This window comes from Rhinatrema bivittatum, chromosome 6 (assembly GCF_901001135.1).
Source record: "Rhinatrema bivittatum chromosome 6, aRhiBiv1.1, whole genome shotgun sequence".
NCBI lineage: Eukaryota > Metazoa > Chordata > Amphibia > Gymnophiona > Rhinatrematidae > Rhinatrema > Rhinatrema bivittatum.
In genome coordinates, this window is record NC_042620.1 from 93201157 (window position 1) to 93228710 (window position 27554).

The following is a 27554-nucleotide window of genomic DNA, read 5'->3' on the forward strand; positions in this document are numbered from 1 at the left end:
TTAGGAAGGGAATGGTTAATAAAATGGAAAATGTCATAATGCCTCTGTATCGCTCCATGGTGAGACCGTACCTTGAATACTGTGTACAATTCTGGTCGCTGCATCTCAAAAAAGATATAGTTGCGATGGAGAAGGTACAGAGAAGGTCAACCAAATTGATAAAGGGGATGGAACAGCTCCCCCTATGAGGAAAGGCTGAAGAGGTTAGGGCTGTTCAGCTTGGGTAAGAGACTGCTGAGGGGGGATATGATAGAGGTCTTTAAGATCATGAGAGGTCTTGAACGAGTAGATGTGAATCTGTTATTTACACTTTTGAATAGTAGAAGGACTAGGGGGCATTCCATGAAGTTAGCAAGTAGCACATTTAAGACTAATCGGAGAAAATTCTTTTTCACTCAACGCACAATTAAGCTCTGGAATTTGTTGCCAGAGGATGTGATTAGTGCAGTTAGTGTGGCTGGGTTAAAAAAAGATTTGGATAAGTTCTTGGAGGAGAAGTCCATTAACGGCTATTAATCAAGTTTACTTAGGGAATAGCCACTGCTATTAATTGCATCAGTAGCCTGGGATCTTCTTAGTGTTTGGGTAATTGCCAGGTTCTTGTGGCCTGGTTTGGCCTCTGTTGGAAACAGGATGCTGGGCTTGATGGAACCTTAGTCTGACCCAGCATGGCAATTTCTTATGTTCTTATGTTCACATGGCTGGAGCAAGTTCAGGTCAGTGTAATTTTGGAAAATGGTACCAACTGACTAGGTCAAGGGTGTACCCAGCCCTGATGTGCAATCCCATACAAAAATTTAAGGTTTGGGGAGGGGGGGGTGCAGTAAGGCAGTCAGGCATGGGGGAAGGGTGGATGAGGGAGGGTGAGGGCACATGAACCTGTTTGTTGAAATTTTAACTTTTGGGAGCGGTGGATATGAGAAGGGACCCATGACCTGGAGCACATTGTTTTTATGGAGAGGGAGTGCGCTAGACGTTAGTTAGAATTGGGGGGAATGGGGGGCCAGGGGTTAGTTGAACTTTTTGGGGTGGGGGCCCAGGGCGGGACTGTTATATTTGAAACATTTGGGGGGTGGGGTCCAGGCCTGTTGCCACATAGGCTCTTTTTAAAATTTTTAAACTTTAGGGGGAGTCGGGAATGCCATGATTGGCAGCCACTGGTTGAGTCGAGGGTTAGCCCTGACCTTTTCTCAACCTCTCCATTTTCCTACTACATTTTTAAGTTTTTGGGCCACTGGCTCTTTAAGATGATGGCAGTCCCTTGAGGTTGGGGGCTGCCATCACGTTAAAGGGATGCTATGCGAATTATTTTGCCTCGAGGGATTTGGCCATGAGACAAAAGAACGATCCATTGGGCCATGATGTTTTTTCAGGGGAGGGGCCCCACTATCACCGCGACACTACCCCCGTGATAGTGGGATCCCTCCCATGAAAAAACATCATGGGTTGATGAATTTAGACCTTAGATTGTAAACCCTTTGGGGATAGGGAAATACCTACAGCACCTAAATGTAATCCACTTTGAAGTGTTGAAAAGCAAAATATAAATAAAAAAATGAATACAAATATATAATAATACGCACGATCTTATAACGGAGTTAGAAAAACTGGACATGATTTATAACACTCATCAAATAGTATTTATTATGATATTATGTTACAGTATTTTTGATAACCTGTTTAAGAGTTAGAATTCTAGACACTTTATACAACATAGTTTTTGTGCCCTATTGTGAACCATTGTGATGGCACCCGCTTAACGACAGTATAGAACAGATTTTAAATAAATAAATAAATAAATAGATACATTTTCAGCTGCTATCCAGATAAATCTATCCAGCTAACTTATTTGGGATATTCAACAGCGCAGCTATGCCACTGAATATTCCCAGCTATATAAAAGTTATCTTGATAAAAATATACGGATTACTTTAGGACAGGTCTCCAGCACAACCAGAGTTAACCAAATAATTTATCTAGCTAACTCAACTCCTCCCAGTTACACCCATGCCTAGTACCACTAAGCTGGCTAACTATTTAGCCAGATGTAGTTATCCTGCTAAATGATAGCCACTGATCCAGGGCAGATATTCAACCACCACCACCACCACGTAATCAGATAAGTCAAAACTCATCCAGATAAGTGGTGCTGAGTATGGCCCTTCATCATTTCTTCCTGAAGTAACTTTGTGTATATCAACCTAATCCAGTTCAGTGACAGGCTGTGCATTCAACATCCTGTAAAGCTGGATGATTATTTTCTCCCATGTGGACAAAACCATCTAAGATTAAAAGCAAAAAAATATATAAAATACCCAGGCAGAAAAAGCAACTTTCAAAGTAACCATTCAACTTCATTTATTTATCATGTATTTAGTATTATAAACAGAATGCTTATATATATGAGAAAGAAATTAAAAAAAAAACTCTGGCTTAATACTGGACATAGCAAATAAGGATGTATTTCCATTTTTGTCCTAAATAAGGGTTTAATGTACAACATTTTCCAAAGGGAGGGATGAACTCCCTGAAGAGATACTTGCACATTCAGACTCGTAAATTCTGTAGTTTTTAACATGGTAATATAGTGAAAGATGGCAGGTAAAGATCAAGACAAGTTTTTATTTTCAGTTGTAGCAATGGCCACTCTATGCAGACTACTCCAAGCCTTCTGTTAAGGGTAGTAGCAACTGCTAGGCATGTGCAGCAGGAAAAAACTTTTGTTTTAAAATTAGTTTCTTAGTTTCAAAATGAAAAAAAAAAATGTTTATTATTGCCTGACTCACTAAGGCTTTTCTCCCATTCTGTGTCTATGGGAAATTACCTTGCTGAATCAGGCCCTTAGTTTGATTTGTTTTCATTTCACATTTATTTAGTTATTTATTTTAAAATGTATAAGCCGCCCATCTACAATTTTGGTTGGTGCACAGATTAACATACATAAAGTACTAAAGTCACTGGAGGAAGCATTACAGGTCATTTTCAGCCTTTATTGAGCTCCAGAATAATCATTTATCTTAAAACTTGTTGGAAGAAATCAACAGAATGGGGAAAGAATTCCAAGGTACCTAGAAAGGCTGAGGAGACTGGAAAGTGGCACCAAACGTGGCAGGAATAGTTTGCGACTCCATAAAAGGGGAACCAGCATTGGCAGAATTTCACCAAGTCACTGTAACAGGAGCAAAGAAGCAGAAAAAGTGGGAATAACACCCCAAAGCTCCAAAAGAAGGCACCAGGAACTGTGCCATGAACCCTTGATGGTATCTCAAGGGGCAAACTGGCATCAAAAGTGGCATTATCATCCTAAAGCAGCAAGAAGGGGGAACAGAAAAGGTGGCAGGCACTGATAAAGGATAGAGATGAGCTTTGTTTTTCTGGCTCGGGTAAGGTTTTGGTTCGGGCGCTTCGTGGGAAAATTCATTTTCCCATGGATCGTTTTTTGCCAAAAACAAAACTGGAACCCAAACCCGAAACCGGAAAAACAAATAAAAAAGAAAACACAAATCGGGGAAAAAAAACCACCCCAACCTTTAAATTTTACTTTCTCATACCCCCCCCCCCATCCCGATCCCTCCCCAAGACTTACTAAAAGTCCCTGGTGGTCCAGCGGGGTCCCGCGAGCAATATCTCCCTCCATGCCATCGGGCCTGCTATGACTCAAAATGGCGCCGATAGCCTTGCCCTTACGATGTCACAGGGGCTACCGGTGCCATTGGTCAGCCCCTGTCACATGGTAGCAGCATATGACAGGGACTGACCAATGGCACCGGTAGCCCCTGTGACATCGTAAGGGCAAGGCTATCGGCGCCATTTTGAGTCATAGCAGGCCCGACAGCCCGATGGCATGGAGGGGGAAGTCGCTCGTGGGACCCCGCTGGACCACCAGGGACTTTTAGTAAGTCTTGGGGAGGGATCGGGATGATGGGGGGGGGTATAAGAAAGTAAAATTTAAGGGTTGGGGTGGGTTTTTTTGGGGTTTTTTTTTAAATAAATGTGCCCCTCCCCCCACACTAACCCAAAAAACGAATTTTCCCCGAAGCTCGGGGAAAATCCGTTTCGTGGTTCAGGTTCCCCCCGAACCAAAACGAATTAGGCAATTTTGTTGAAATTGCCTAATTCATAATAAACAAATGTACATCTCTAATAAAGGATCCAAGCAGCACAAAGAGTGGCTTCAATGCTCCAGAGCACAATAAGAGGTGCAAAGCAGCTCCCCTAGATTGGCAAGGTCTGGGGAATGACAGCAAGGTAGAATGGCAAAGGAAACTCCAAGGTATAAGGTGTGGGCATGGAAGCAAGGCTGCATGGCACAAAGATTTCCAAGGTGCAGTGTGCAATTTAGATTTTCTTATAGAATGGATTTGCCAAATATAAAGGTTATTATCACACTTAGTACATCACATTGGTTTTCCAGGAAAGTAGTGAGGGCTGCTTTATTAGAGAACATTTCCCACATCATTGAGCTGCTCTCAGCCTGTTACTTGTCCTGATTTTCTGGTTTTGCATGAAATCTCTGGCACTACTCTGTGTTATCGTATTTAGAACAGTGAAATGTTTATGCTTGAGCATCTTTTGTCTTGTGCCAGTATTTTCTCGTTTAGAATGAAGGCATTTTTGGGCAAAAAAGCCTTCCCATATCCTGTACCTGAATGCTATCAAGTTGGCACTTCCTTATTTATTGGTTTTGAATGCATTCCCTTTTACAACTTTAACCTTTTATGGCATTCAATACAGTAAATGGTTTCTCTTGAGCGTATTTTGTCTTGTACCAGCAGTTCTTCCTCTGAATGAGGACTGTGTTGGAGAAACTACTCCAGTTTATTCAAACATACAACAGGGTGGAAGAACCAGGCTAAGATTGTTGGAGGAAAGGAAGAATGATAGATCAAGTTTTGGGATCTGGTAATGAAAACTGTCTTTTTTTTTTTTTTTTTTACTTCTTTTAAATGTTTGTTCTGGGGACAAAGCACCCCTGTATTATAAACCAAGAAGAATGCAAATGTATGAAAAACAACCTGAGACTCCAAAAGAGGGCACTAGACAAATTATAGAAGGATTGCATGTGAGTGCCAGTGCCAACCTGGCCAATTTTGGACACATTTACATTTACTTCATTTGCTCTGCCTTTCCCTATCCCTGACATGATTATTTTTAGTCACTGGGGATGTGAAGATTACAAAAATGATTTAATATTCTGCAATGCTTTCATATTGCCCCGACTGTGCCACTACCACGCTGCTGTGTGGAGAACATAGGGAAACTGCTGTAGTGAGTGTCACACTGTCTGCTCTGCACTATTTCTCTAACATAAACAGGCTTCGCAACTCAGCCTGTTATGCTGCAATCTCTTCCCTGCCCTCACCGCTCGCCTATGCCCGCTGCCAGGCACACAAAGTAAAGTATACCTAAGGCTTCAATTACCAGAAAGGGAAAACAGAACAGCAACTGCAAGCAAAGCAACACAAATCTGTTATGAGACAAAGACAATGTGACGCAGCATTGTCTCTCGTGTGACAAACTGTTGCTGGCACGTTGAGACTATAAAATATGACATAGCAAAAAACTTTAGCAAAAACTCAGAGAGAGCTCAGAGCTATGCTTTCACACAATTTCTTAAGAAGCAATGCAGAGCAAATCTCTGACATGCTCAGGCTTCATGATCAGGTTCACAGCGACAGGTCAAACTGGCAAATTGGATTACTTTGATAGTCATTACTCTCATCTCTTTGACAACTTACCCATCCTTCCCTTCTCTGCTGACCACCTGCTCTACACTGTATTAATTTCTAACAGTTCACATGCAATTATTACTTTCTTATGATTTATATGAGTCCATTGACTATAATGGTTATAAAAATCATTCTATTTCAAATGAATTAAACAAATAGGATTCATTTAATTCAGGGGACCCTCTTAATTCATTTCAGGATCCCCAGAAAGAAACAAAGTAGCCCCTATTTGGTTTTTCTTTTCAATTTTGTTTGAAACTAATACACAGGCTTAGCAACTGCCATTCCATGCAGGCTATCTCCAAGGTGTAAAAGAAAAGCTACTCCATTTTTTTTCATTTCCATTCTCTAGTCAGCAAAGATCTTCTGGGCTTGTCCCATGACCTTTTGGATTCTATCACTCAGTGGCATAGCCAGAATTGATTTTTTGGGTGGGCACAAGGTTAACATGGGTGGGCTGTAGGCATGCAGGTCTACTAGTTGTTTTTTTACTGATAAATAATGCCAAATTATGCAGCATAGCATTCACATCTACGCCTAAGTATGAGGTTTACTTAATGATACAAACATAATTCACGGTGATTTGTGGTACTTTAGCCTTCTTATTATTATGATTTTATACACGGCTCCTACCTGTCCATAAATTTTGAGAGAGCGGTTGTGTTGCTTATATTTAAATTGCTAACATCTCAAAATATAGATATATATTTTTACCTTTGTTGTCTGATCTTTGTATTTTTCTAATCAGTTGGTCCTGGTCTATTTTTTCCCATTTTTTCCCTTATAGCTCATTTCCTAATTCCTTTTCAGTGTCTTTCTTCTATTACTGTCTTCTTCCCTTCCACATACATGCTTTCTCTCACAGACTCCCTCTCACACACTCAAGCTGTCACTCTCATATGCTCTCCCCCCCCCCCCAAGCTCACATTCAAGTTCTCACTTTCTCACCCCTCCCCAGGCTTATATTCTTATGCACACACAGACGCACATCCAGGCACCCATTCTCACCCACACACATAAACCCAGACTCCCATTCTCACCCACAAACCCATGCTCCCAGTCTCACCCACACATATTCAAGCTCCCATTCTCATCCATACATATACACATTTAAGGTACTATTCTCACCCACACATACACACATTCAAGCACCCATTCTTATCCACATATTCAAGCTTCCATTCTCACCCACCCACACAAACCCAGGCTCTCATTCTCACCCATATATACACACATTCAAGCTCCCATTCTCACCCACCCACAAACCCAGGCTCCCATTCTCAACCACACATACACACATTCAAGCTCCCATTCTCACCCACCCACAAACCCAGGCTCCCATTCTCAACCACACATACGAGCTCCCATTCACCCACATATTCAAGCTTCCATTCTCACCCACATACACACCCAGGCTCCAGTTTTCACCCACACACACTCCCATTCTCATCCACACATACACATTCAAGCACGTGCACAGCTTCCGCTTTCTCCCCCAAAGCAGGAAGATCAGCTGCCTCTCCTGCTGCCACCGGACTCCTGCTATCTTTGGGCGTCGGGCCGTACTGCCCGTTGAACTTCCTGTCGGGGGGGTGGGGGGAGCGGAAGCGCAGCGCACAACGTCCGCTTCCTCCCTCCCCCCCCCCCCCAAGCAGGAAGATTGGCGGGCAGTACGGCCCGACGCCCGAAGATAGCAGGAGGCCGGTGGCAGCAGGAGAGGCAGCTGATCTTCCTGCTTTGGGGGAGAAAGTGGAAGCTGTGCGCGGCGCTTCCGCTCCCCCAAACAGGAAGTCCGGCGGGCCGTTTGGTCCGAAGATAGCAGGAGAATGGGTGGCAGCAGGAGAGGCAGCTGATCTTCCTGCATTGGGGGGAGGAAGCGGAAGCTGCGCGCGGTGCTTCCGCTTCCCCCCCCCCCCCCCCGAACAGGAAGACCGGTTGGCCATACGGCCGCAGCAGCGCTTCCCCATGTGTGCCGTGATGGCGCGCGAGGCGTGGGTTCTCTTGTTCGCTGTCGCGGGGATGGGATCCCGCGACAGCCTTGCAGTTCCGGTGCCAGTTGGGTGGGCCTGGGTCTAAGTTGGGTGGGCACCTGCCCACCCAGGCCCACCCGTGGCTACGCCACTGCTATCACTGTTCTAATCTTCACCACCTCTTTCAGAAGGGCATTCCATGCATCCTGCACCCTTTCCATAAAGAAATATTTTTTGACATTGCTCCTAACTCTTCCCCCTTGGCGTTTCATATTGTGACCCCCTAGTTTACACCTTCCTTTCATACAGAAAAGTTTAGGTTTTTGCACATCATTAATTCCTTTCACGTTTTTGAAGATCTTTTTCATATCTCTCCAGTCTCTTCTCTTTTCCAGGGTATACATAAAGGGGCGGATTTTCAGACTCCGCGAATAGGCCTACTTTTGTTTGCGCTCCAGGCGCAAACAAAAGTACGCTGGATTTTAGTAGATATGCGCGGAGCCGCGCGTATCTGCTAAAAACCTGGATCGGCGCGCGCAAGGCTATCGATTTTGTATAGCCGGCGCGCGCCGAGCCGCGCAGCCTACCCCCGTTCCCTCCAAGGCCGCTCCGAAATCGGAGCGGCCTTGGAGGGAATCCTCTAACGCCCTCCCCTCACCTTCCCCTCCCTTCCTCTACCTAACCCACCCGCCCGGCCCTGTCTACACCCCCCCTTACCTTTCTCCGGGGATTTACGCCTCCCGGAGGGAGAAGTAAATCCCCGCGCGCGAGTGGGCCTCCTGCGCGCCGGGCCGCGACCTGGGGGCGGGTACGGAGGGCGCGGCCACGCCCCAGACTACCCCGGGCCGTAGCCACGCCCCCGTACCCGCCCCCAAAACGCTGCCGACACGCCCCCAAAACGCCGCAACGACCGGGCCCGCCCCCGACACGCCCCCCTTGGAGAACCCCGGGACTTACGCGAGTCCCGGGGCTCTGCGCGCGCCGGTAGGCCTATGTAAAATAGGCTCACCGGCGCGCAGGGCCCTGCTCGCCTAAATCCGCCCGGTTTTGGGCGGATTTAGGCGAGCAGGGCTCTGAAAATCCGCCCCATTAAGCTCCATCATCTCATATCGCTTTCTGTACAGACACCACACCATTTTGGTCACCTTTCTCTGGACCAATTTCATTCTGTCCTTATCTTTTTTGAGATGAGATCTCCAGAACCGAACACAGTATTCCAGATGAGGTCTCACCAAGGATCTATACAAGAGCATTATCACCTCCTTTTTTCTGCTGGTTATGCCTTTTTCAATGCATCCCTCTGGTCTTAGCTACCATCTTGTCACATTGTTTCGCAACATTCAGATCAAATACTATCACCTTGAGGTCTCTCTTCTAGTTCATGCTCATCAGCCTTTCTCCCCCAACACATGCAACTCTTTTGGATTGTCATACCCCAATTGCATGACTCTGCATTTCTTAGCATTGAATCCCAACTTCCAACCCTTCAACTGCTTCTAAAGTTTTTCTACATCACATCTCATTCTCTGTACTCCCTCAGGTGTGTTCACTCTGTTACAGATCTTAGTGTTAGCCACAAACAGACAAATTTTACCTTCTAATCCCTTTGCAATATCATTCACAAAGATGTTACAAAGAACTGGTCCCAAAACTGATCCTTGAGGGACTCTACACCATTCATTTTTCTTCTTTCTTCAGACTAGGTTCCATATACTACTACTCACTGACATAAATCAATCAGACATTTAGTATTCTATTCCACCATCTTGGGACCCATTCCCAAGCTTTTCATTTTATTTATGAGCCTCCGAAATGGGACTGTATCAAAAGACTTGTTGAAATCTAAATAAACCACATTAAGTGCTCTTCCTTGCTCCAATTCTTCAGTCACCCAATCAAAAAAATCTGATTTGTTTGACAGAATCTTCTTCTGGAAAACCATGTTTTTTTTGGATCTTGTGAACCATTGGATTGCAGATAGTTCATTATTGTTTCTTTTAGCAGTCTCTCCAATAATTTTCCTATAACAGAGATAAGGCTAACTGGCCTGAGGTTTTCAGCCTCCTCCCTGCTACCATTTTTATGAAGTGGGACCACAACCACCCTTCTCCAATCCTGTGGCACTACTCCTTTCTTCAAAGATTTATTGAACAGGTCCTTCAAAACACCCAACAGCAATTCTTGGAGCTCCCTACGTATCCTGGGATATATCACCTCTGGCCCCATGGGCTTGTCCACTTTCAGTTTTTCTAGTTCTATTCAAACACTCTCCTCTGTAAATGAGCATGTATCCACTCCATTGTCATGCATATTCTTGCTACCCATCAACAGTCCTTCCCCAATGTCTTCCTTATTTGTTTAGTATTTCTGCTTTTTCTTCATCTTTCATCACACCTTGCTTTTTGTCTCCTTTCAATCTTACAATGCCACCTCTGGTCTTCTCCCTTTCTCTGATATATCTAAAAAATGGTTTGTCAACATGCATTACCTCTTTGGCAAATTTTCTTCCACTTAGTCTTTCACAGTCCTAATTTTTTTTTCTTATTTTCTACAGTTGCACCAGATATTCTCCCTTGTGTTCTTCTTTTTGAGTTCCTTTGTACTTTTTGAAAGTCAATCTTTTTGCTTTTATGTTTTCAGCCGCTAGCTTGGAAAACTGTATTGGTTTCCTTTTTCTCTTTATCTACTTTTTCTACATAAATGCTGGTTCCCTTTCTATAGCTCCTTTAAATTGGCCCACTATTGTCCCACTTCATCCATCTCCTCTCAGTCTTATAGTTCCTTCTCTAGGTAAATTGCCATTTTACCAAAGTCTGTGTTTTGTAAAGGATAGTGGGTGAGTGAGTGAGCCCTTTGTGCTGCGAGGTAATTGATGCAGCCTCAAAGGTGAACCCATGAGGCTAATCAGCAGCTGGAGGACGTAGCCTGTAGCAGGACTGCCTAGAGCTTCACCTTTACCAGCCACCTCCCCCGCAAGTTGAACCCTTGGGTTCTGGTGGCTGGCAGGACTTAGGAGGGTCCCTAGGGTGATGAAGATATCAGAAGTCAAAATATCCCTGAGTTCAGGGCAGGCAGCAGATGAATGGTGTTAGCAACAGGCCAAGGTTGAGATGGGCAGCTAGCAATCATGGTCAAGCCCAGACAAAAAGTCAGGTCCAGGTGGCAGGCAATCATGGTCAGGTCCAGGCAATAAGTCAAGATCAGAAGAGTCAGGCCAAGAGTGGACGGAGACATATAAAAGACACTGGACAAGATGGGCAGGATGGGAAAGGCTGGATGAAGAAGACAAGGCAAGACTGGACAAAGAAGACAAGGCAAGGCTGGATGAGGCAAGGTTGGAGAAAATAAGGCTGGAGAAGGCACAGGAACACAGAAATCAGGAACATTAGGCAACATGCACTATTCAAGAGTAGGAGATCCGTTGCTGAGGCAAAGATGAGCTGTCCATGGAACTTTTATATAGGAAGGGCTGTGTGATGTCATCAGAGTGCACTGTGGAGACTCCCACCCTGAGCCCTTTAAGACTAGGAAGCGTGTGTGTGCACATGCTTATGGAGGAGCCAAGTCGTAGCATCATGGCGGTGGTGGAGGCTGGAGCTGGCAGCGTTCAAGCTGCACTGAGGCCGGGCAGCATTGGAACCTAGAGGAGAGGCATGGTGGCGTAGAGGGTGGAACTTGGCAGCTTCCTTCCACATTGAGACTTGGCTGATGTCAGAGGTAGGTGCTGTGGCTTGCGGGGATACCTGCAGGACATAAATCCTAACATTTGAAATCCAGGACCTTTATCTTTGTGTGACTTCTCTTCCTCGACTGTTATATCCAACCATACCTTCTTTTTTTTTTTTTTTAATTTATATTTTATTGATTTTCAAATATTATAACAAAGAATACTTTGTAAGGAAATACAGAAATCCAATTACCAAAAGGAAAAATTAACACAACTTCCATCATATAATCTATATATATGGATTAGGAAAACTCAACTGCATTACATTGGAAATAATGAGGGGGAGGACATCCAAGGAAAACATAAGGAGAAATGCAGAAATCATAACATATCATATTTACTACTGATAGGAACCCATTACAATATATGTGCTTTGGCCTTCCTGTTATATGGTTATGTTGTTAATCCCTTAGTTCCATGTAAACCGGTTTGATATGAATCTTGTCATGAAGATCGGTATAGAAAATGTCAAATAAATAAATAAATATGTCCCTTAATATACAAGGCTATGTCCCCCCTTCTAGAAATTGTCTCAGCTGTTCAGGCAGAAAAAAAATATAGGTATTTCCCATATATTTTATTACACATTTACATGGAAATCTTAAAAGGAAAGTCGCGCCTTTGGCCAAAACCTCAGGTCGCATATTAATAAATATTTTCCTCCGTTGTTGGGTGGCCCTAGGCAGGTCTGGATAGACCCTAACTGTGGCCCCCATAAAGGGAGTGCTAATGTTTTGGAAATACACTTTCATGATAGTAGCTCTGTCTGGTTCAGTAAAGAAGGACACAAACAACACTGCTCTCTCAATTATTTCCAAGCCTGAATTTTCCAGATACTCCGTGAGGTTTTCTAAATCCACCCTGTTTTCACCCGTAGGTAATTGTGTAGTCACACCTTTAACAGGTAAAAACAAAACTTTTTTTTAAAGAAGGGTGCAATTCCACAGGGATCTTTAGAACCTCAGACATGTATCTTTTAAAGGTCAATAATACTGGTTCACCCATAACTTTGGGAAAGTTCACCACTCTGATATTCAAATGTCTTAAGTAATTCTCTATAGACTCTATTCTTCTTTGTGATGATAATCGATCTCTCATTAAAGAAAAGTTCAAATCTTGAACCTGTTTAACTTTTGCTGAGATTTCTTGGAAAGCCAAATTATATTGAATAGTAATCTCTTTCTGGTCTTTCTCCACCACATCCAGTCTTTTCACCATTACCCCCATCTGCTGAGATTGGTCTCTAAGGGTATGGGCATTAGCCATCATTAGGTCCCAGAGGGACTCTAATGTTATCTCCGCCGGTTTCACAAATTCCCAGGGCACTGGGGTAACAGTTCCTACCTCCTCCCGTCTAGACCTCCAATCTGATATTCCTGGTGGTGTAGTTCCCGCGCCAAGGTTCCCCCCCGTCTGGGATCTCCCATTCCTGCTGTGGTGGAGGTTGGTCCGAAACTCCCACCCCTGCTCCTGCAGCACCGGGGGTTCCTCCGCCTTGAATTTCATCGGCCATTCTTGGGTCGATGTATCCAATACCTCCAGCGTCGACGAGTGGAGAGCTGCATAGCGGGCCACGGGGATCCGGGGGGCTTAGTGTAATTTCTCCAGGTGATAGTCTCGCTCCTCTCAAGACTACCGCAGCGGCGCATGGCTCCCCCGATCGGGTTCCTGGGATCGCGAAGTCAGTTATTATCCGCTGTCCTGAGGTGCAAGGTAGGTCCGGAGGATATATCCTAACCTTGCCCTTCCTCTTATGAGGCATTGCATCAAAAAAGTAAATAAATTCGAAGAAAATAAAACTTCTTATTAGGAAAACAATGCAGAGCAGCGAGACTCAGCGTCCTCCAGCAGTGGCCATCTTGACCCCTCCCCCCAACCATACCTTCTGATGATCACTGGTGCCCAGGTGGGCACCTTCCTGAACAATTGAGATACTGTCTCTATTTGTGAATGCCAGGTCCAGTAACACTCCTCCCCTAATGGGTTCAGTCACCATTTGTATAAGCATAGCCTCTTGAAAGGCATCCACCATCTCTATACTTCTTGCAGATTCTGCAGCAGGGATACTCCAATCCATATCCAGAAAATTAAAATCACTGAGCAACACTTCTTCCGTCCTTCCCACCTTTTGGATGTATTCAGCCAGATCTCTATCCAGTATCCAGTTCTTCTGACAGATTTGGAGGCCTGTAGACCCCACCAGTGTAAATGGAAGAAGCATCATCTCTTTTTAAAATAACCCAGAGTGATTCCTCCTCTCTCCCCCCCCCCCCCCCCCCCCTACATTTGAGTTGCTCGGATATTGTTTTTGACATAAAGAGCTACTCTTCCCCCATTTCTGTCATTTCTATTTCTGAACAGGTTATATCGGGTATGGCTGTATCCCATTCATAAGACCCACTAAACCATGTTTCTGAAATAGCAACAATATCCAAGTCCACCTCCACCATTATGGCTTGCAGATCTGGAATTTTATTGCCCAGACTATGAGTATTTGTGCTCATAGCTTTCCAGTTTTTTTCCCTCAGTTTACTGCTATTCCTGGACAACTTGAGGTAGATATTCAAAGCACTAGATGGGTAACTCAAAACTTGTCCACTAAGCAACTTACTGAATATTGGCCACCTTCTATCCTACTGAGCTGATTTTTGTTAATTTCTCTACTCACTTCCTCTGTTTGTGATGGGTAACATTCCAAATTCCTTCTGACATCCCCATCTTCTAGTTTAAATGCCTTATGTCATACAAATTGAATTTTTCACTTATGATCCTTTTTCCTGCCATGACAAATGTAATCCGTCTTTTCCATATAGCCTTTTACTGTTTCATACATGGCCCCAACCTTCAATATATCCAGAACCTTCTTCCTTACACCAGGTTTTGAGCCATGTATTGAAGTTATCTATATAGCTTAACCTTTCCTTTCCTTTTCCATGAAAAGGTAACACTTCAAAAACAGCAATAGTCTTTGCCATGTGCCCACCTTGCTTCCCAAGGGTGTGGAAATCTCTCTGCATTGTTTGGATGCTGTTTCTAGCAAGGTCATTAGTCCCCAGATGGCTGATAATATCTATTTTAGATTCCTTACTTTTTTCTTTAATTGCATTGATTATCTAGGTCACATTTCTACCAGCTGAGGATCCTGGAAAGCATCCTCTCAAAATGAATTACCAAATTTGTAGCTCTGATTATCGAGTCTCCCAACACAAAGTGTTTTCTCTTATGAGGTTTCTGTGTGCATTGAGTATCTTTTTCCTTTTATTTACTACTTCAGCTTCCATTGCTAGAGCATCTTGTCTCAATTTTATATGTGTGCTCTTTATACCCCGTCCTGAACTGAGGAAGGACAGGTACAACATTTTTTAAATAAATAAAAATAAATCTTCATTTTCCAATACAAAAAGGGCATTTTGTAGTTTGTACTACTATCATTTGAGAGTGTGGAATTGTTGGGGGGGTGTTTTTTGGGTTTTTTTTACAGGTCTTATCATTCCAGAGCCCACTGTAATCTGTTTATTCCTCATTTTCTGAATATTGTGAACAAAATTAGGCAAAACCATACAAGAGAAGTGAAAGGTAAACTGAGATATTTCCCTCTTTTGCAGGCCAGATAATTATTCTGCAACGTGTCCACTATGCTACAAAAACATTTTGTTATATACCACTATAGTTAATTTCCACAAAAAAAACCCACAAAAATCTATAATGTAAATACCTTAGACATACCTGTGGACAGAGCCATGTGTTTGTTCTTTCCTTAAAGTCACAAATAGCTAGGATTGAAAAATTCTGTATTCTTTTTACCCACTGCACACAGATTCGTTCATCTAATATCCATGTCACCCAAACAAAGTAGTAATCACTGCCAATGAATGAAAAGCAATTCTATATTAATGTGATGAATCCATGAAGCAGCACTGCACTGTTCAATAACATTTCAAAAACAATTATGTGGCAAAAGAATTACTGGAAAAAAACCCAGAGATTACACTACCTTGATGCTATTTTTGAAGGAACAGGTACTTCTACAATACTTAAGTCTCTTGGGTCAGATACCTTCGCAATAATTAATCGAACAGTAGGATTTTTAGCACCTGCCTGGAAAAAAATTACATATTCTCAGGTACAATATATTGAGGCATTGCCTAGCCAGAAATATCTTAAAGGAAATTTTAATTATGAGGAATTTAAATATCTAATACATTTTAGAAATTAATAATACTCCACAAATGAATGTTTTAGCTCTATTATTCCATTGGAATACTGCATTCTTTCAGATTAATCCAGCTTGCATTTTATAGCTCTTAGCAAATTAATTTGCATTCTATAGAACTAAGCACCTCACCTTATCTACAATGTAATATGAAGGAAGAAGTGAAAATGAATGGTTTAAAAGATCAAAAGGAGGTTTTATTTTCTTAAAAGAAAAAATTTGCTTAAATAGAGATAAGATGCTGTTATTTGAATTTAAATTATTTATCATACTTTGCATTATTTACTGTTCTGGATATGCTGGGGTTTTTTTATTATAAATATTGTAATCCATCCTGAATGTTTTTACATTACGCATGCATGAACTGAATGAATTATTCACTGTCTGCAAGGCTAATAGTTAACTACAGTAGAGACCATGTATACTAGGGATGTGAATCGTTTTAGGACGATTAAAATTATCGTCCGATAATTTTAATATCGTCTTAAACCGTTATGGAACACAATACAATAGAGATTCTAACGATTTATCGTTATAAATCGTTAGAATCGTGAGCCGGCACACTAAAACCCCCTAAAACCCACCCCCGACCCTTTAAATTAAATCCCCCACCCTCCCGAACCCCCCCCCCCCAAATGACTTAAATAACCTGCGGGTCCAGCGGCGGTCCGGAACGGCAGCGGTCCGGAACGGGCTCCTGCTACTGAATCTTGTTGTCTTCGGCCGGCGCCATTTTCCAAAATGGCGCCGAAAAATGGCGGCGGCCATACACGAACACGATTGGACGGCAGGAGGTCCTTCCGGACCCCCGCTGGACTTTTGGCAAGTCTTGTGGGGGTCAGGAGGCCCCCCCAAGCTGGCCAAAAGTTCCTGGAGGTCCAGCGGGGGTCAGGGAGCGATTTCCCGCCGCGAATCGTTTTCGTACGGAAAATGGCGCCGGCAGGAGATCGACTGCAGGAGGTCGTTCAGCGAGGCGCCGGAACCCTCGCTGAACGACCTCCTGCAGTCGATCTCCTGCCGGCGCCATTTTCCGTACGAAAACGATTCGCGGCGGGAAATCGCTCCCTGACCCCCGCTGGACCTCCAGGAACTTTTGGCCAGCTTGGGGGGGGCCTCCTGACCCCCACAAGACTTGCCAAAAGTCCAGCGGGGGTCCGGAAGGACCTCCTGCCGTCCAATCGTGTTCGTCTATGGCCGCCGCCATTTTTTGGCGCCATTTTGGAAAATGGCGCCGGCCGAAGACAACAAGATTCAGTAGCAGGAGCCCGTTCCGGACCGCTGCCGTTCCGGACCGCCACTGGACCCGCAGGTTATTTAAGTCATTTGGGGGGGGGTTCGGAAGGGTGGGGGATTTAATTTAAAGGGTCGGGGGTGGGTTTTAGGGGGTTTTAATGTGCCGGTTTTGCGATTTTACGTTTTTTCGATTTTTTACGATTTTTCACGATATTTTACCCCCCCAAACGGCAACAATACGATTCCCTCCCCCTCCCAGCCGAAATCGATCGTTAAGACAATCGAGGACACGATTCACATCTCTAATGTATACTTGGGAACTGAACTGTGATTATACACAGAAGCATTGGCATAAATGATGATAGCAGTATCAGACAGGTTGGTGCTTTTTAGTACAAAAACTTCCATTCTAGAAGTCTTTCAAATGAAGACTGGTCTGCCCAGATTTGGCAAGGAACAAACATTTTATTTATTTTAATAGGTATTATTTCTAGTTATAAAACCACCTACTTACATAAGGAATTGGGCAACCCTCAATAGCACATGTAGGAAAATTATGTAGATTAACCAGGGACTTCAGATCTATTTGATAGCATCTAATTGAAATCACTAGGTGCATTTGAAATGCAAAATATTGAAAATATATAAAAGCATAAGGAACTAACCTTTGGATATGGAATCTTTATTGTTCTTGGGTATTGGTCATCACCATAAAAGGAGTATTCCATAATAGGTACACCTCTGTCATCAAACTCCACGTATGCTATAAATCTAGCATTTGGAGACCACCACAAAGCATACCTCGTACCCAGCATTTCCTCTAAAGATACAAAATTCAAAATGAAATAGCTAATGTTACGTAATAGCTCCTTTCTTTTGTTTCATTCTTTATTTCAGTTAGATTGTAAATGCTTTGGCATTCACTCTTCACCATGTGTTAACATGTGGACTTAGTATTACACCTGGGATATAGTTCAGCATCAAATCATATGACCAGAAAAATGGCTGACACTACACTGTGTGCACGGGGCTCTGGCAGTTACCTGACAACCCCACACACACATCAAGAGGAGAGAGAAAAGGGCTTGGGCCTACCCATGGCAACATGCTGCAACTCCTGGCCTAGGGATTGGTTCAAAGTCTTGTGCTATATGGTTGGCACACGTCACTTCTGGGGTTGTAGATCGTATGGCATGGGCCCCTATGCACACCAAGCATGTACTGTTCATGGTGGGCCATTTCTTCTGCTGGGCCTGCCATCCCCTGCAGCCACTAATGTCTCCTCTGAGAGGGAGCATGAATACACCCTCCTCATGCTCAAATCTATGGCCCAATTGAGCTATTTAAAAGGGGAAAGAAAGGGGTTGGAGAATCTTTATGGCTGGAAGCATCTTCCTCCTGCTTCCCCTTCCACTGTCCATGCTTCATTCCATAGGTAAGCAACAAACAAAAGGATGCCACAAGAGCGTCTTTTTCAAAATTTAATCAAGGAGACATGTAGAATCAAATAAAATTGCCCGACTCTGGCCGAGTTTCGCCACATGTGGTGGCTGCCTCAGGGGCTGAATAGTCAGAAAACAGTGTTCAAGTGATGGTCCGGATAAAGTCAACACTAAACATTTATGAAAAGACATTCATTGAGAGGAGACGCAGACTGTTGGCGGATACACGAGATATAATGACGCTCTTGTGGCATCCTTTTGTTTGTTGCCTACCTACGGTTTCACTGGATCGCCTACCCTGCTGTTTTTTGGGTCCATGCTTCATTCCATCCACTCTCTCATCTGAAAAAGCTAAGTAGGACACATGTGTTTAGTGTTCTTTGTTAGGAATTTAAGATTGTTTATTCAGCAAATATACATATATTTATGTGGCATCCCTTTGAGTCGACCACTAGATGACCCTAGGTCTCTGCTTATACAGTCTAAATCCCTGTGAGATTTCCATCCTTTTCAGCCCTTCCCAGCCTGGAGAGCTGGGATTGGTTGCCTCAGCCTATTTACTGCATCTAGTTTAATATTTGGTGGTGTCAGTTTCAGTTAACTTCAGAGCAGTGAGGATACTGTTTTTATACTCCCTGGTGAGGCCTCCCTGCCTCATAGGAAATTTTGTTTGGTGGAGAATTCTCACTGTGCACTCCCTGCCAGAGGATGTCCCTCATATTTTTTGCAGTAAACTAGGATTTTTGCCAGATTCCCTTTGGGAACTCCCATAAGGGGCTGAGGACCTGCGAGCTTCACTCTATTCCCTAGATGAGGCAAGCACCAGTGACAATACCTGCTGCATTAGATTTTTGATGGCCAAGGTGTATCCTGTTTTTTAGAAGGGATGGCTGCTTAAACCTTCCACCCTTTGAAGAAGTCCCAGATACAAAGTACAAGGGCTGAATATCTGTGAGCACTAATCTACTCCCTAAATGGCACAAGCACCAGGGACAGTATAGCAACCGTTGCCAAAAGATTTCTCTGGCAAGCAAGTATTCTGATATTGTTTTTGTGGGGATTTTTCTTGACTCACCCTTCCCCATATGGGTTCCAGGGATGGGATAGCCTGGTTCCTGATTCCTAAAGACTTTTCTTGCAAAAGAAGTCGCGGGCACCAAGACCGAGAAATAAGGACCAAGATCTCTGGAGATTCCCAACTGGATCTCCACTCTATGGGACCGGGACAGGCCGGATGACCGAAAATAATCTGGACTCAGGGGTGTGAGAGTGCAGGGGATGGCTCCCAGACCCTCCGCTGGACCACCAGGGAGTTTTGGTAAGTCTTGGGGGGGTTCAGGAGGATGGGGGGTTTGTTTAAATTTTTATTTAGATGGCCGTATAATTCGGCGAAGATTCGTGTATTCGTAGGGAATCATGATACGTTTCGCTTCTCCACGAATACTACGAATAGTGCAATATACGTTGTGGATTGCCAATACGGCGAAAAAGAATGCACATCCCTAAAAATCACTATGGTGAGCTTTAGCCAGATAATTGAGATAAAGGACATCTACCCAGAAGAAGAAAATTACCTCTGTGCATCAGACTGCTGTAGTTTAATCTTTATGAATAAATGGACTTTAATTTAATTGTTAAAAAATCAGTAAATACTTAATTTAATGCCCAGTGCCTTGTCCTGCTTGGTTTGTCCCAGCACCTCACCCCTTGAGATGCAGCAGTTACCACCACACGGGGAGAAACACACCATTGCCTGGGCCATAAGCGAGAGCTTCCCCCCACAGAAAGGATCCATTTTTGGGATAGAGAGTCATGTATGGGAGGAGTGCTAGCTGGATGCATGCCCTGAAGAGGAAAATGTTTGTGTGCCTTTGGAACCTAAACCCCCCTAAGAAAGGGTTAAATTTATAATATTTGGGTCATTATTCCTTGATGATAACCTGCACAGAGCAGCAGTTACTACCCTTAACAGAAACGTGGGGGTAACCTGCACAGAGCGGCAGACGAGATGGACCATTTTGGTCTTTTTCTGACGTCATTACTATGTTCTATGTTACTATGACATTATATGTTCTGTTGTTGCTGTATGAGTGTGGTAGCTTTTAGTTGGAACTGTTATTGAACTCATAGCACAACCAGGATGTTGTCTGCGGTATGGGGACATTTGGCCACAGTTTGCTGTGGACTGTAAACACCCCAATGTGAGCAAGAGATGGCCAGAAGGGTTGGGAGCTTTGCTTGGATGGGGAGGGATGCTTGTTACTGCTCAGCCACTACTTCCTCCCAAATGGACCATGGCTTTGCTTGCTTATTGTTGACCAATCAGTCCTGCAGACAAAGGGTTTGTTTCCTGAGGATGTGCCTTCCACACACTTTCTTCATTCCGCAGTGTGATGGCTTAAGTATTTGCTTTGACCAAGACCTGGCTTTCCCCTAAGGACTCTGTTTCTGTTGCTGCGCTGCTATAGAGGTCATCATTGCTCCCCTACACCATGCTCAGTAGGCAGTGGTGGTGGTGTTGGGCTATTTCTCTTTTCCTCCTGCAGGTTTCTGCCCCTTCTTTCACCTCAAGCCCAATCCTTTTTTCATTTGAAGCTTATCCTATTCATCTTTTCACCCCACTTTCTTTCAAGTAGCTGTCATCTATCATCCCCTTATAAAAGTCATTTTCCTCTTTCCTTGCTAACTTTGATTCCTAGTTTTCATTCTTTCTAGAACCACTTTCCCCTTCCTTTATTCTTAGAGACTAACTTCCATGTTGATGACCACTCTGAATCTTTTGCTTCAAAGTTTCTCACCTTAATCTCCTCATTTGACCTTCACTTATGATCTATTCCGCCTATTCACCAGCTTGGCTTTGACATAGTCCTTTCCTCTAGCTACACATTTTCAGGCTTCTCCACATTTGTTCTTCCCCTTTCTCACCATCATATGAAAACTTTCACACCCTTCCCCATCATCTTGTCTAATCATTAGAGATGTGCAATCGTTTATCACGAATTAGGCAATTACAACGAAATTGCCTAATTCGTTATGGGTCGGGGGCTCCGAACCCCGAAAAGGATTTTCCCTGAACTTCGGGGAAAATCCGTTTTTCGGGTTTGTATGGAGAGAGGGCCACATTTTTTTTTAAATTAAAAACCACCCCAAGCATTAAGATTAACTATAATACAATAACTCCCCCCCCCCATCCCAATCCCTCCCCAAGACTTACTAACATCCCTGGTGGCCCTGGTGGCCTGATGGCCCGAGGGCAGGAGATTGCTCCGGGACCCCCGCTGGACCCCCAGGGACTTTTGGCCAGCTTGGGGGGGCCTCCTGCCACATACTATGTCACAGGGGCTACCGGCACCATTGGTCAGCCCCTGTCACATGGCCATCGGCGCCATCTTGTGCTCCTACCATGTGACAGGGGCTGACCAATGGCACCGGTAGCCCCTGTGACACAGTATGTGGCTGGAGGCCCCCCAAGCTGGCCAAAAGTCCCTGGGGGTCCAGTGGGGGTCCCGGAGCGATCTCCTGCCCTCGGGCCATTGGCTGCCAGTAATCAAAAATGGCGCCGATAGCCTTTGCCCATACTATGTCACAGGGGCTATCGGCGCCATGGGTCGATTACTCCTACCATGTGACAGGGGCTGACCAATGACTTTTGGCCAGCTTGGGGGGCCTCCTGACCCCCCCAAGATGGAAAAGGTACAGAGAAGGGCTACCAAAATGATAAAGTTTCCATCCAGTGGGGTTTTAAATGGGGGTTACCAGTCTCCCAGTTTTTTCGGATACGTCGTATTTGTGCTACACTTGAGGAGTTCAAAAAACAGGCGCAGATTCTCAGTCAAAAGTTTTAGGAGAGAGGATACCCCAGAAGCGTGGTATGAAAGCCTATAAAAGGGCTAGATACAGTGACAGGGAATCTCTGTTACAGTATCAACCCGTAAAGGAACAGAACAGACTGGTATGCATTTTACCTCAAAGTACGTCCACTACAGCTATTAGAATGTCAATTAGAAAACATTGGCATATAGTAGCACTCCACAACATTTTCGAGCAAGAACCCCTCATAACAACCAAAAGAAGGAGAAACAAGTTATTCATGCCCAGCAAAAAAAACAATGTAAAAATGAATGATAAGGGGTTTCACAGTAAATGCGGTAGGTGTACAGTCTGTGATACTAAAATCGAGGGAGATACCTGGATTGACCTGGTTACGGGGTATAAAGTATATAGAAAATCAATAACGGACTGTACCACGAAAGCAGTAATATATGTGATCATATGCCCATGCCCGAAGGTATATGTCGGACGCACTAGTAGGGCGGTTAAAATTAGGATGGCCGACCACCGTTCTCGCATAAATACTGCCACAATTTCAGCCCCCATTGTACAGCATTGCGTGGAGAGCAATCACACATATGAACAGTTAGAGTGGTCTGTGATTGATAATATTGTGGATAAACAGGGGGTCAGTCAGTTCTCAATTACCGTGAGCAAGCATGGATCTTTAAACTCCGTACGGAACAGCCGGCAGGGCTCAATGACCAATTGGATTGGTTTTCTCTGATTTAAAGACTACTGATAGGTTTAACTGATATCCAGGAAGTGTGTTTAAAAATCAAACAGGAAGTAGGTGAATTTAGAACGCCGTCAGGATTTGGGCAAAGACGGAGGCTCATTCGAGCACTGGAAAATTGAAGCAACAATTCTTGGAAAAAGGAAGAAATGAGGATGAATATACCCTGAGGAAGACAGCACTTGTCGAATCTTGCACAAGTCGGGATTATTCGAGACATTTCAAAGCTAAGTATAACAGTTATACTTCCAACGGCTGAAAACAGTTTAAGTGTGTTTTACACGAAGAAAAATAAATTGAAGCTCATAAAATAAAAAACAAAAAACAAAAAGAGGGGTTTCTCTGCAGCCCATCTCATAGGATTTTTATGAAAAATACGTTTTCTAATAAAAATGGAGGCTGGAGGGTGCGTTTATGATTAGAATAATAATGACACCGAGGAGGTGGTCTATTAATATATGAAACCATCCTCTGCACTCCTATTAAATTTAAATTCAATTTAAATTCAATTTAAATAAACATTTTGAGTAGGCTGGCAGAGAACACCTTATATAAAATATAAGCACCAGGTGAAGGGTTTGTGCGGTAATTTAATGCAACATCGCTCCCCACTTCCATGGAAGGGTAAAAAGGGGAATTGGATTCAGAGAATAACCAAGAGGGCCCTGACTTTTAAGGACTGAGATACTGATACTCAGGCATAAGGGGAAAAGCACAGGACTGCTTCTATGGCAAAGTCTATAAGCAAAGCAAGTCAAGCAGCACTGTCTGAATTTTCACAAACGCTCATCACCCATTAAAAAATGTTGCCAGCTGAAATCTTTATGGGTCATCATAAAGCTTGGGATAACTGCACAGAGGGAAGTTTGCTGGGCAGACTGGTTGGACCATTTGGTCTTTCTCTTCCATCTTTACTATGTTACTATGTTACAAAGACTGCTTTTGCCAAAGTCTCAATTGATATTCTCATGGTCAAAGCCAAGGATTTTTACTTGATTTCCATCTTCCTTGACCTATCTGCTGCTTTTGATACTGCTGATAACTGTTTACTTCTTGGCACACTGTATTCAATTTGATTTTGGGACTCTGCTTTATCCTGTTTTTCTTCTTACCTCTCCCATCAAAATTTTAATTTAGCCTCTGGTGGTTCTTCTGCCAAAATTATTCTGCTATCAGTGGGTGAGCCTCAAGGCTCAGTCCTGGGACCTCTCCCTTTTTATCTCTGCAGCTCTTCCCTTGGCTTTCAGTACCTCTTTCATGCTGACTCCCAGTTCTACCCCTCTATGCCAGAAATTTCACCAAGAATCCAATTCCAAATCCCAACCTACTTGTCTGACTTTGCTGCCTCAATGTCCTGTTGCCACCTTAAACCTAACATAACCAAGATGGAAGTTTTTGTGCCCCCCCCCCCCCCCCAATCTGTTTCCCCACTTTCCTCTTTTTCTACTCTGTGGATGGTTTTCTAAAGAAGTAGGAGAAAAGGTAAGGGAAAACAGCATTCAAAAACTGCAAGAGTTTGCAGAAAGAGAAAGAAAGGTCACTATCTGGAAAAAGTAAGAGAAGCTGGGAAAGAATTCTGGAATGCAAAGATTCAAATGGAAGTAAAAATGGCAAATACAGTAAAACAGGAAGACAAGACATGCTTTTTTAGATATGTTGGTAATAGGAGGAAATGCAAAAGCAGCATTGTGAGACTTGGAGGTGAAGGAAAGGAATGGTCAGAAGCTGATGAAGAAAAAGTGAAATTGCTTAACAAATATTTCTGATTGGAGTTCACTGTAGAAGGACCAGGAGCAGGATCACATAAAGGGGCGGATTTTAAGAGCCCTGCTCGCGTAAATCCGCCCGGATTTACGCGAGCAGGGCCCTGCGCACCGGTAAGCCTATTTTACATAGGCCTACCGGCGCGCGCAGACCCCGGGACTCGCGTACGTCCCGGGGTTTTCGGAGGGGGGCGTGTCGGGGGCGTGTCGGAAGCGTTTTGGGGGCGGGTACGGGGGCGTGGCTACGGCCTGGGGCGGTCCGGGGGCGTGGCCGCGCCCTCCGTACCCGCCCCCAGGTCGCGGCCCGGCGCGCAGGGATTTACGTCTCCCTCCGGGAGGCGTAAATCCCCCGACAAAGGTAAGGGGGGGGTGTAGACAGGGCCGGGTGGGTGGGTTAGGTAGGGGAAGGGAGGGTAAGGTGAGGGGAGGGCAAAGGAAAGTTCCCTCCGAGGCCGCTCCGATTTCGGAGCGGCCTTGGAGGGAACGGGGGAGGCAGCGCGGCTCGGCGCGCGCAGGCTATACAAAATCGATAGCCTTGCGCGCGCCGATCCAGGATTTTAGTGGATACGCGCGGCTCCGCGCGTATCTACTAAAATCCAGCGTACTTTTGCTTGAGTCTGATGCGCAAGCAAAAGTAGGCTGATCGCGCTTCTTTTAAAATCTACCCCAAAATGAACAGAAATAAGTCTGGAAGTGAGTTAAACATCAATCGATTTTCAGAAAGTGTGTTTATGAGGAGCTAGCAAAACTTAAAGTTGATAAAGCAATGGGGATACATCCAAGGGTAATAAGGAAACTTAGAGACGTTCTAGCAGCTCAATTTGCTGACCTTTTCAATGTATCTTTAGAGTCAGACATAGTTCTGGAGGACTGGAGATGGGTGGATGTGGCTCCTATTTACAAAAGTGGAGGTAAGGAAGAGGCTGGGAACTACAGGTCTGTAGTCCAATCTTTGTGATGAGAAAATTAATGGAATCGCAGCTAAAACAGAGGACAATACAAAGCAGCATGGTTTTACTAGACGTAGGTCTTGTCAGATGACTCATCAATTTCTTTGATTGGGTGATCAGAGAGTTGGATCAGGGGAGAGCACTATATGTAGTGTACTTGGATTTCAGTAATGCTTTGACCCAGTTCCACATAGGTGATTTTTAAATAAATTGAGGGCCCTTGATATGGGCTATAAAGTGACTGAATGGAAGTTGACAAAGGATAGTGGTAAATGGAGTTCCTGCTGGCAGTTGGGGGGGAAGCATTACTAGTGATCTTTGGACCAGTTATTTTCTATATTTTCGTGGTTGATGGATTATAGGGATGTGAATCGTTTTAGGACGATTAAAATTATCGTCCGATAATTTTAATATCGTCTTAAACCGTTATGGAACACAATACAATACAGATTCTAACGATTTATCGTTATAAATCGTTAGAATCATGAGCCGGCACACTAAAACCCCCTAAAACCCACCCCCGACCCTTTAAATTAAATCCCCCACCCTCCCGAACCCCCCCCCAAATAACTTAAATAACCTGCGGGTCCAGCGGCGGTCCGGAACGGCAGCGGTCCGGAACGGGCTCCTGCTCTGAATCTTGTCGTCTTCAGCCGGCGCCATTTTCCAAAATGGCGCCGAAAAATGGCGGCGGCCATAGACGAAAAAGATTGGACGGCAGGAGGTCCTTCCGGACCCCCGCTGGACTTTTGGCAAGTCTCGTGGGGGTCAGGAGGCCCCCCACAAGCTGGCCAAAAGTTCCTGGAGGTCCAGCGGGGGTCAGGGAGCGATTTCCCGCCGCGAATCGTTTTCGTACGGAAAATGGCGCCGGCAGGAGATCGACTGCAGGAGGTCGTTCAGCGAGGGTTCCGGCGCCTCGCTGAACGACCTCCTGCAGTCGATCTCCTGCCGGCGCCATTTTCCGTACGAAAACGATTCGCGGCGGGAAATCGCTCCCTGACCCCCGCTGGACCTCCAGGAACTTTTGGCCAGCTTGTGGGGGGCCTCCTGACCCCCACGAGACTTGCCAAAAGTCCAGCGGGGGTCCGGAAGGACCTCCTGCCGTCCAATCTTTTTCGTCTATGGCCGCCGCCATTTTTCGGCGCCATTTTGGAAAATGGCGCCGGCTGAAGACGACAAGATTCAGAGCAGGAGCCCGTTCCGGACCGCTGCCGTTCCGGACCGCCGCTGGACCCGCAGGTTATTTAAGTTATTTGGGGGGGGGTTCGGGAGGGTGGGGGATTTAATTTAAAGGGTCGGGGGTGGGTTTTAGGGGGTTTTAATGTGCCGGTTTTTCGATTTTTCGATTTTTCACGATTTTTAACGATTTTTCACGATATTTTACCCCCCCAAACGGCAACAATACGATTCCCTCCCCCTCCCAGCCGAAATCGATCGTTAAGACGATCGAGGACACGATTCACATCCCTATCAAGTGGAAGGATTTTTGAGAAAGGTTTGAGAAAAGTTGATGATACCAAATCTACAACAGGGTAAACAGCCTGGAAGGTGTGGAAAACATGAGCAGAGATCAAGCAAAGTTCAAGGAATGGTCTAGGATATGGAAGCTGAGATTTAATGCTAAGAAATGCAGATTTAGCACCCCCTTGGCTCGGCCCCTTACATCTATGAGCCTTCCATCCCTTTCTGTTCCTGCCAACCTGGAGGGTTTGGGTTGGATGCCTCATCCTCTTTAGTGCAGCCATTTTAGTAATCTGGGTGTGATCATTTTGTTATGAACGCTGCTGCCCACGGGTTTCCTCGCGAGCAGACTCACCTTCCCACGCTGTTTCTTCACCCGATGCGGCAGGATGCCGCCGTTGGGCCTTTGGCGTGGCTGGAGCCGCAGTCTGTCCTGCCACATGGCCCAGAGGCTGCCCTGGATCCTCTTCTGCTCCGCAGTCGGAACCTCGGCCTTCCT

General features: G+C 44.6%; 1 protein-coding gene across 3 annotated transcripts in view; it reads right to left on the reverse strand.

The window, feature by feature from the left end:
• FAP (fibroblast activation protein alpha) overlaps positions 1–27554 on the reverse strand; it is a 257755-nt gene that overhangs the window by 126536 nt on the left and 103665 nt on the right. For all 3 annotated transcript variants that reach the window (XM_029605610.1, XM_029605611.1, XM_029605612.1), the window contains 3 exons: positions 17538–17692; positions 15421–15524; positions 15153–15288 (listed from right to left, as the gene is read on the reverse strand). In XM_029605610.1, the coding sequence (XP_029461470.1) occupies positions 15153–15288; positions 15421–15524; positions 17538–17692 (395 nt within the window). The remainder of the gene's footprint in view (positions 1–15152; positions 15289–15420; positions 15525–17537; positions 17693–27554) is intronic.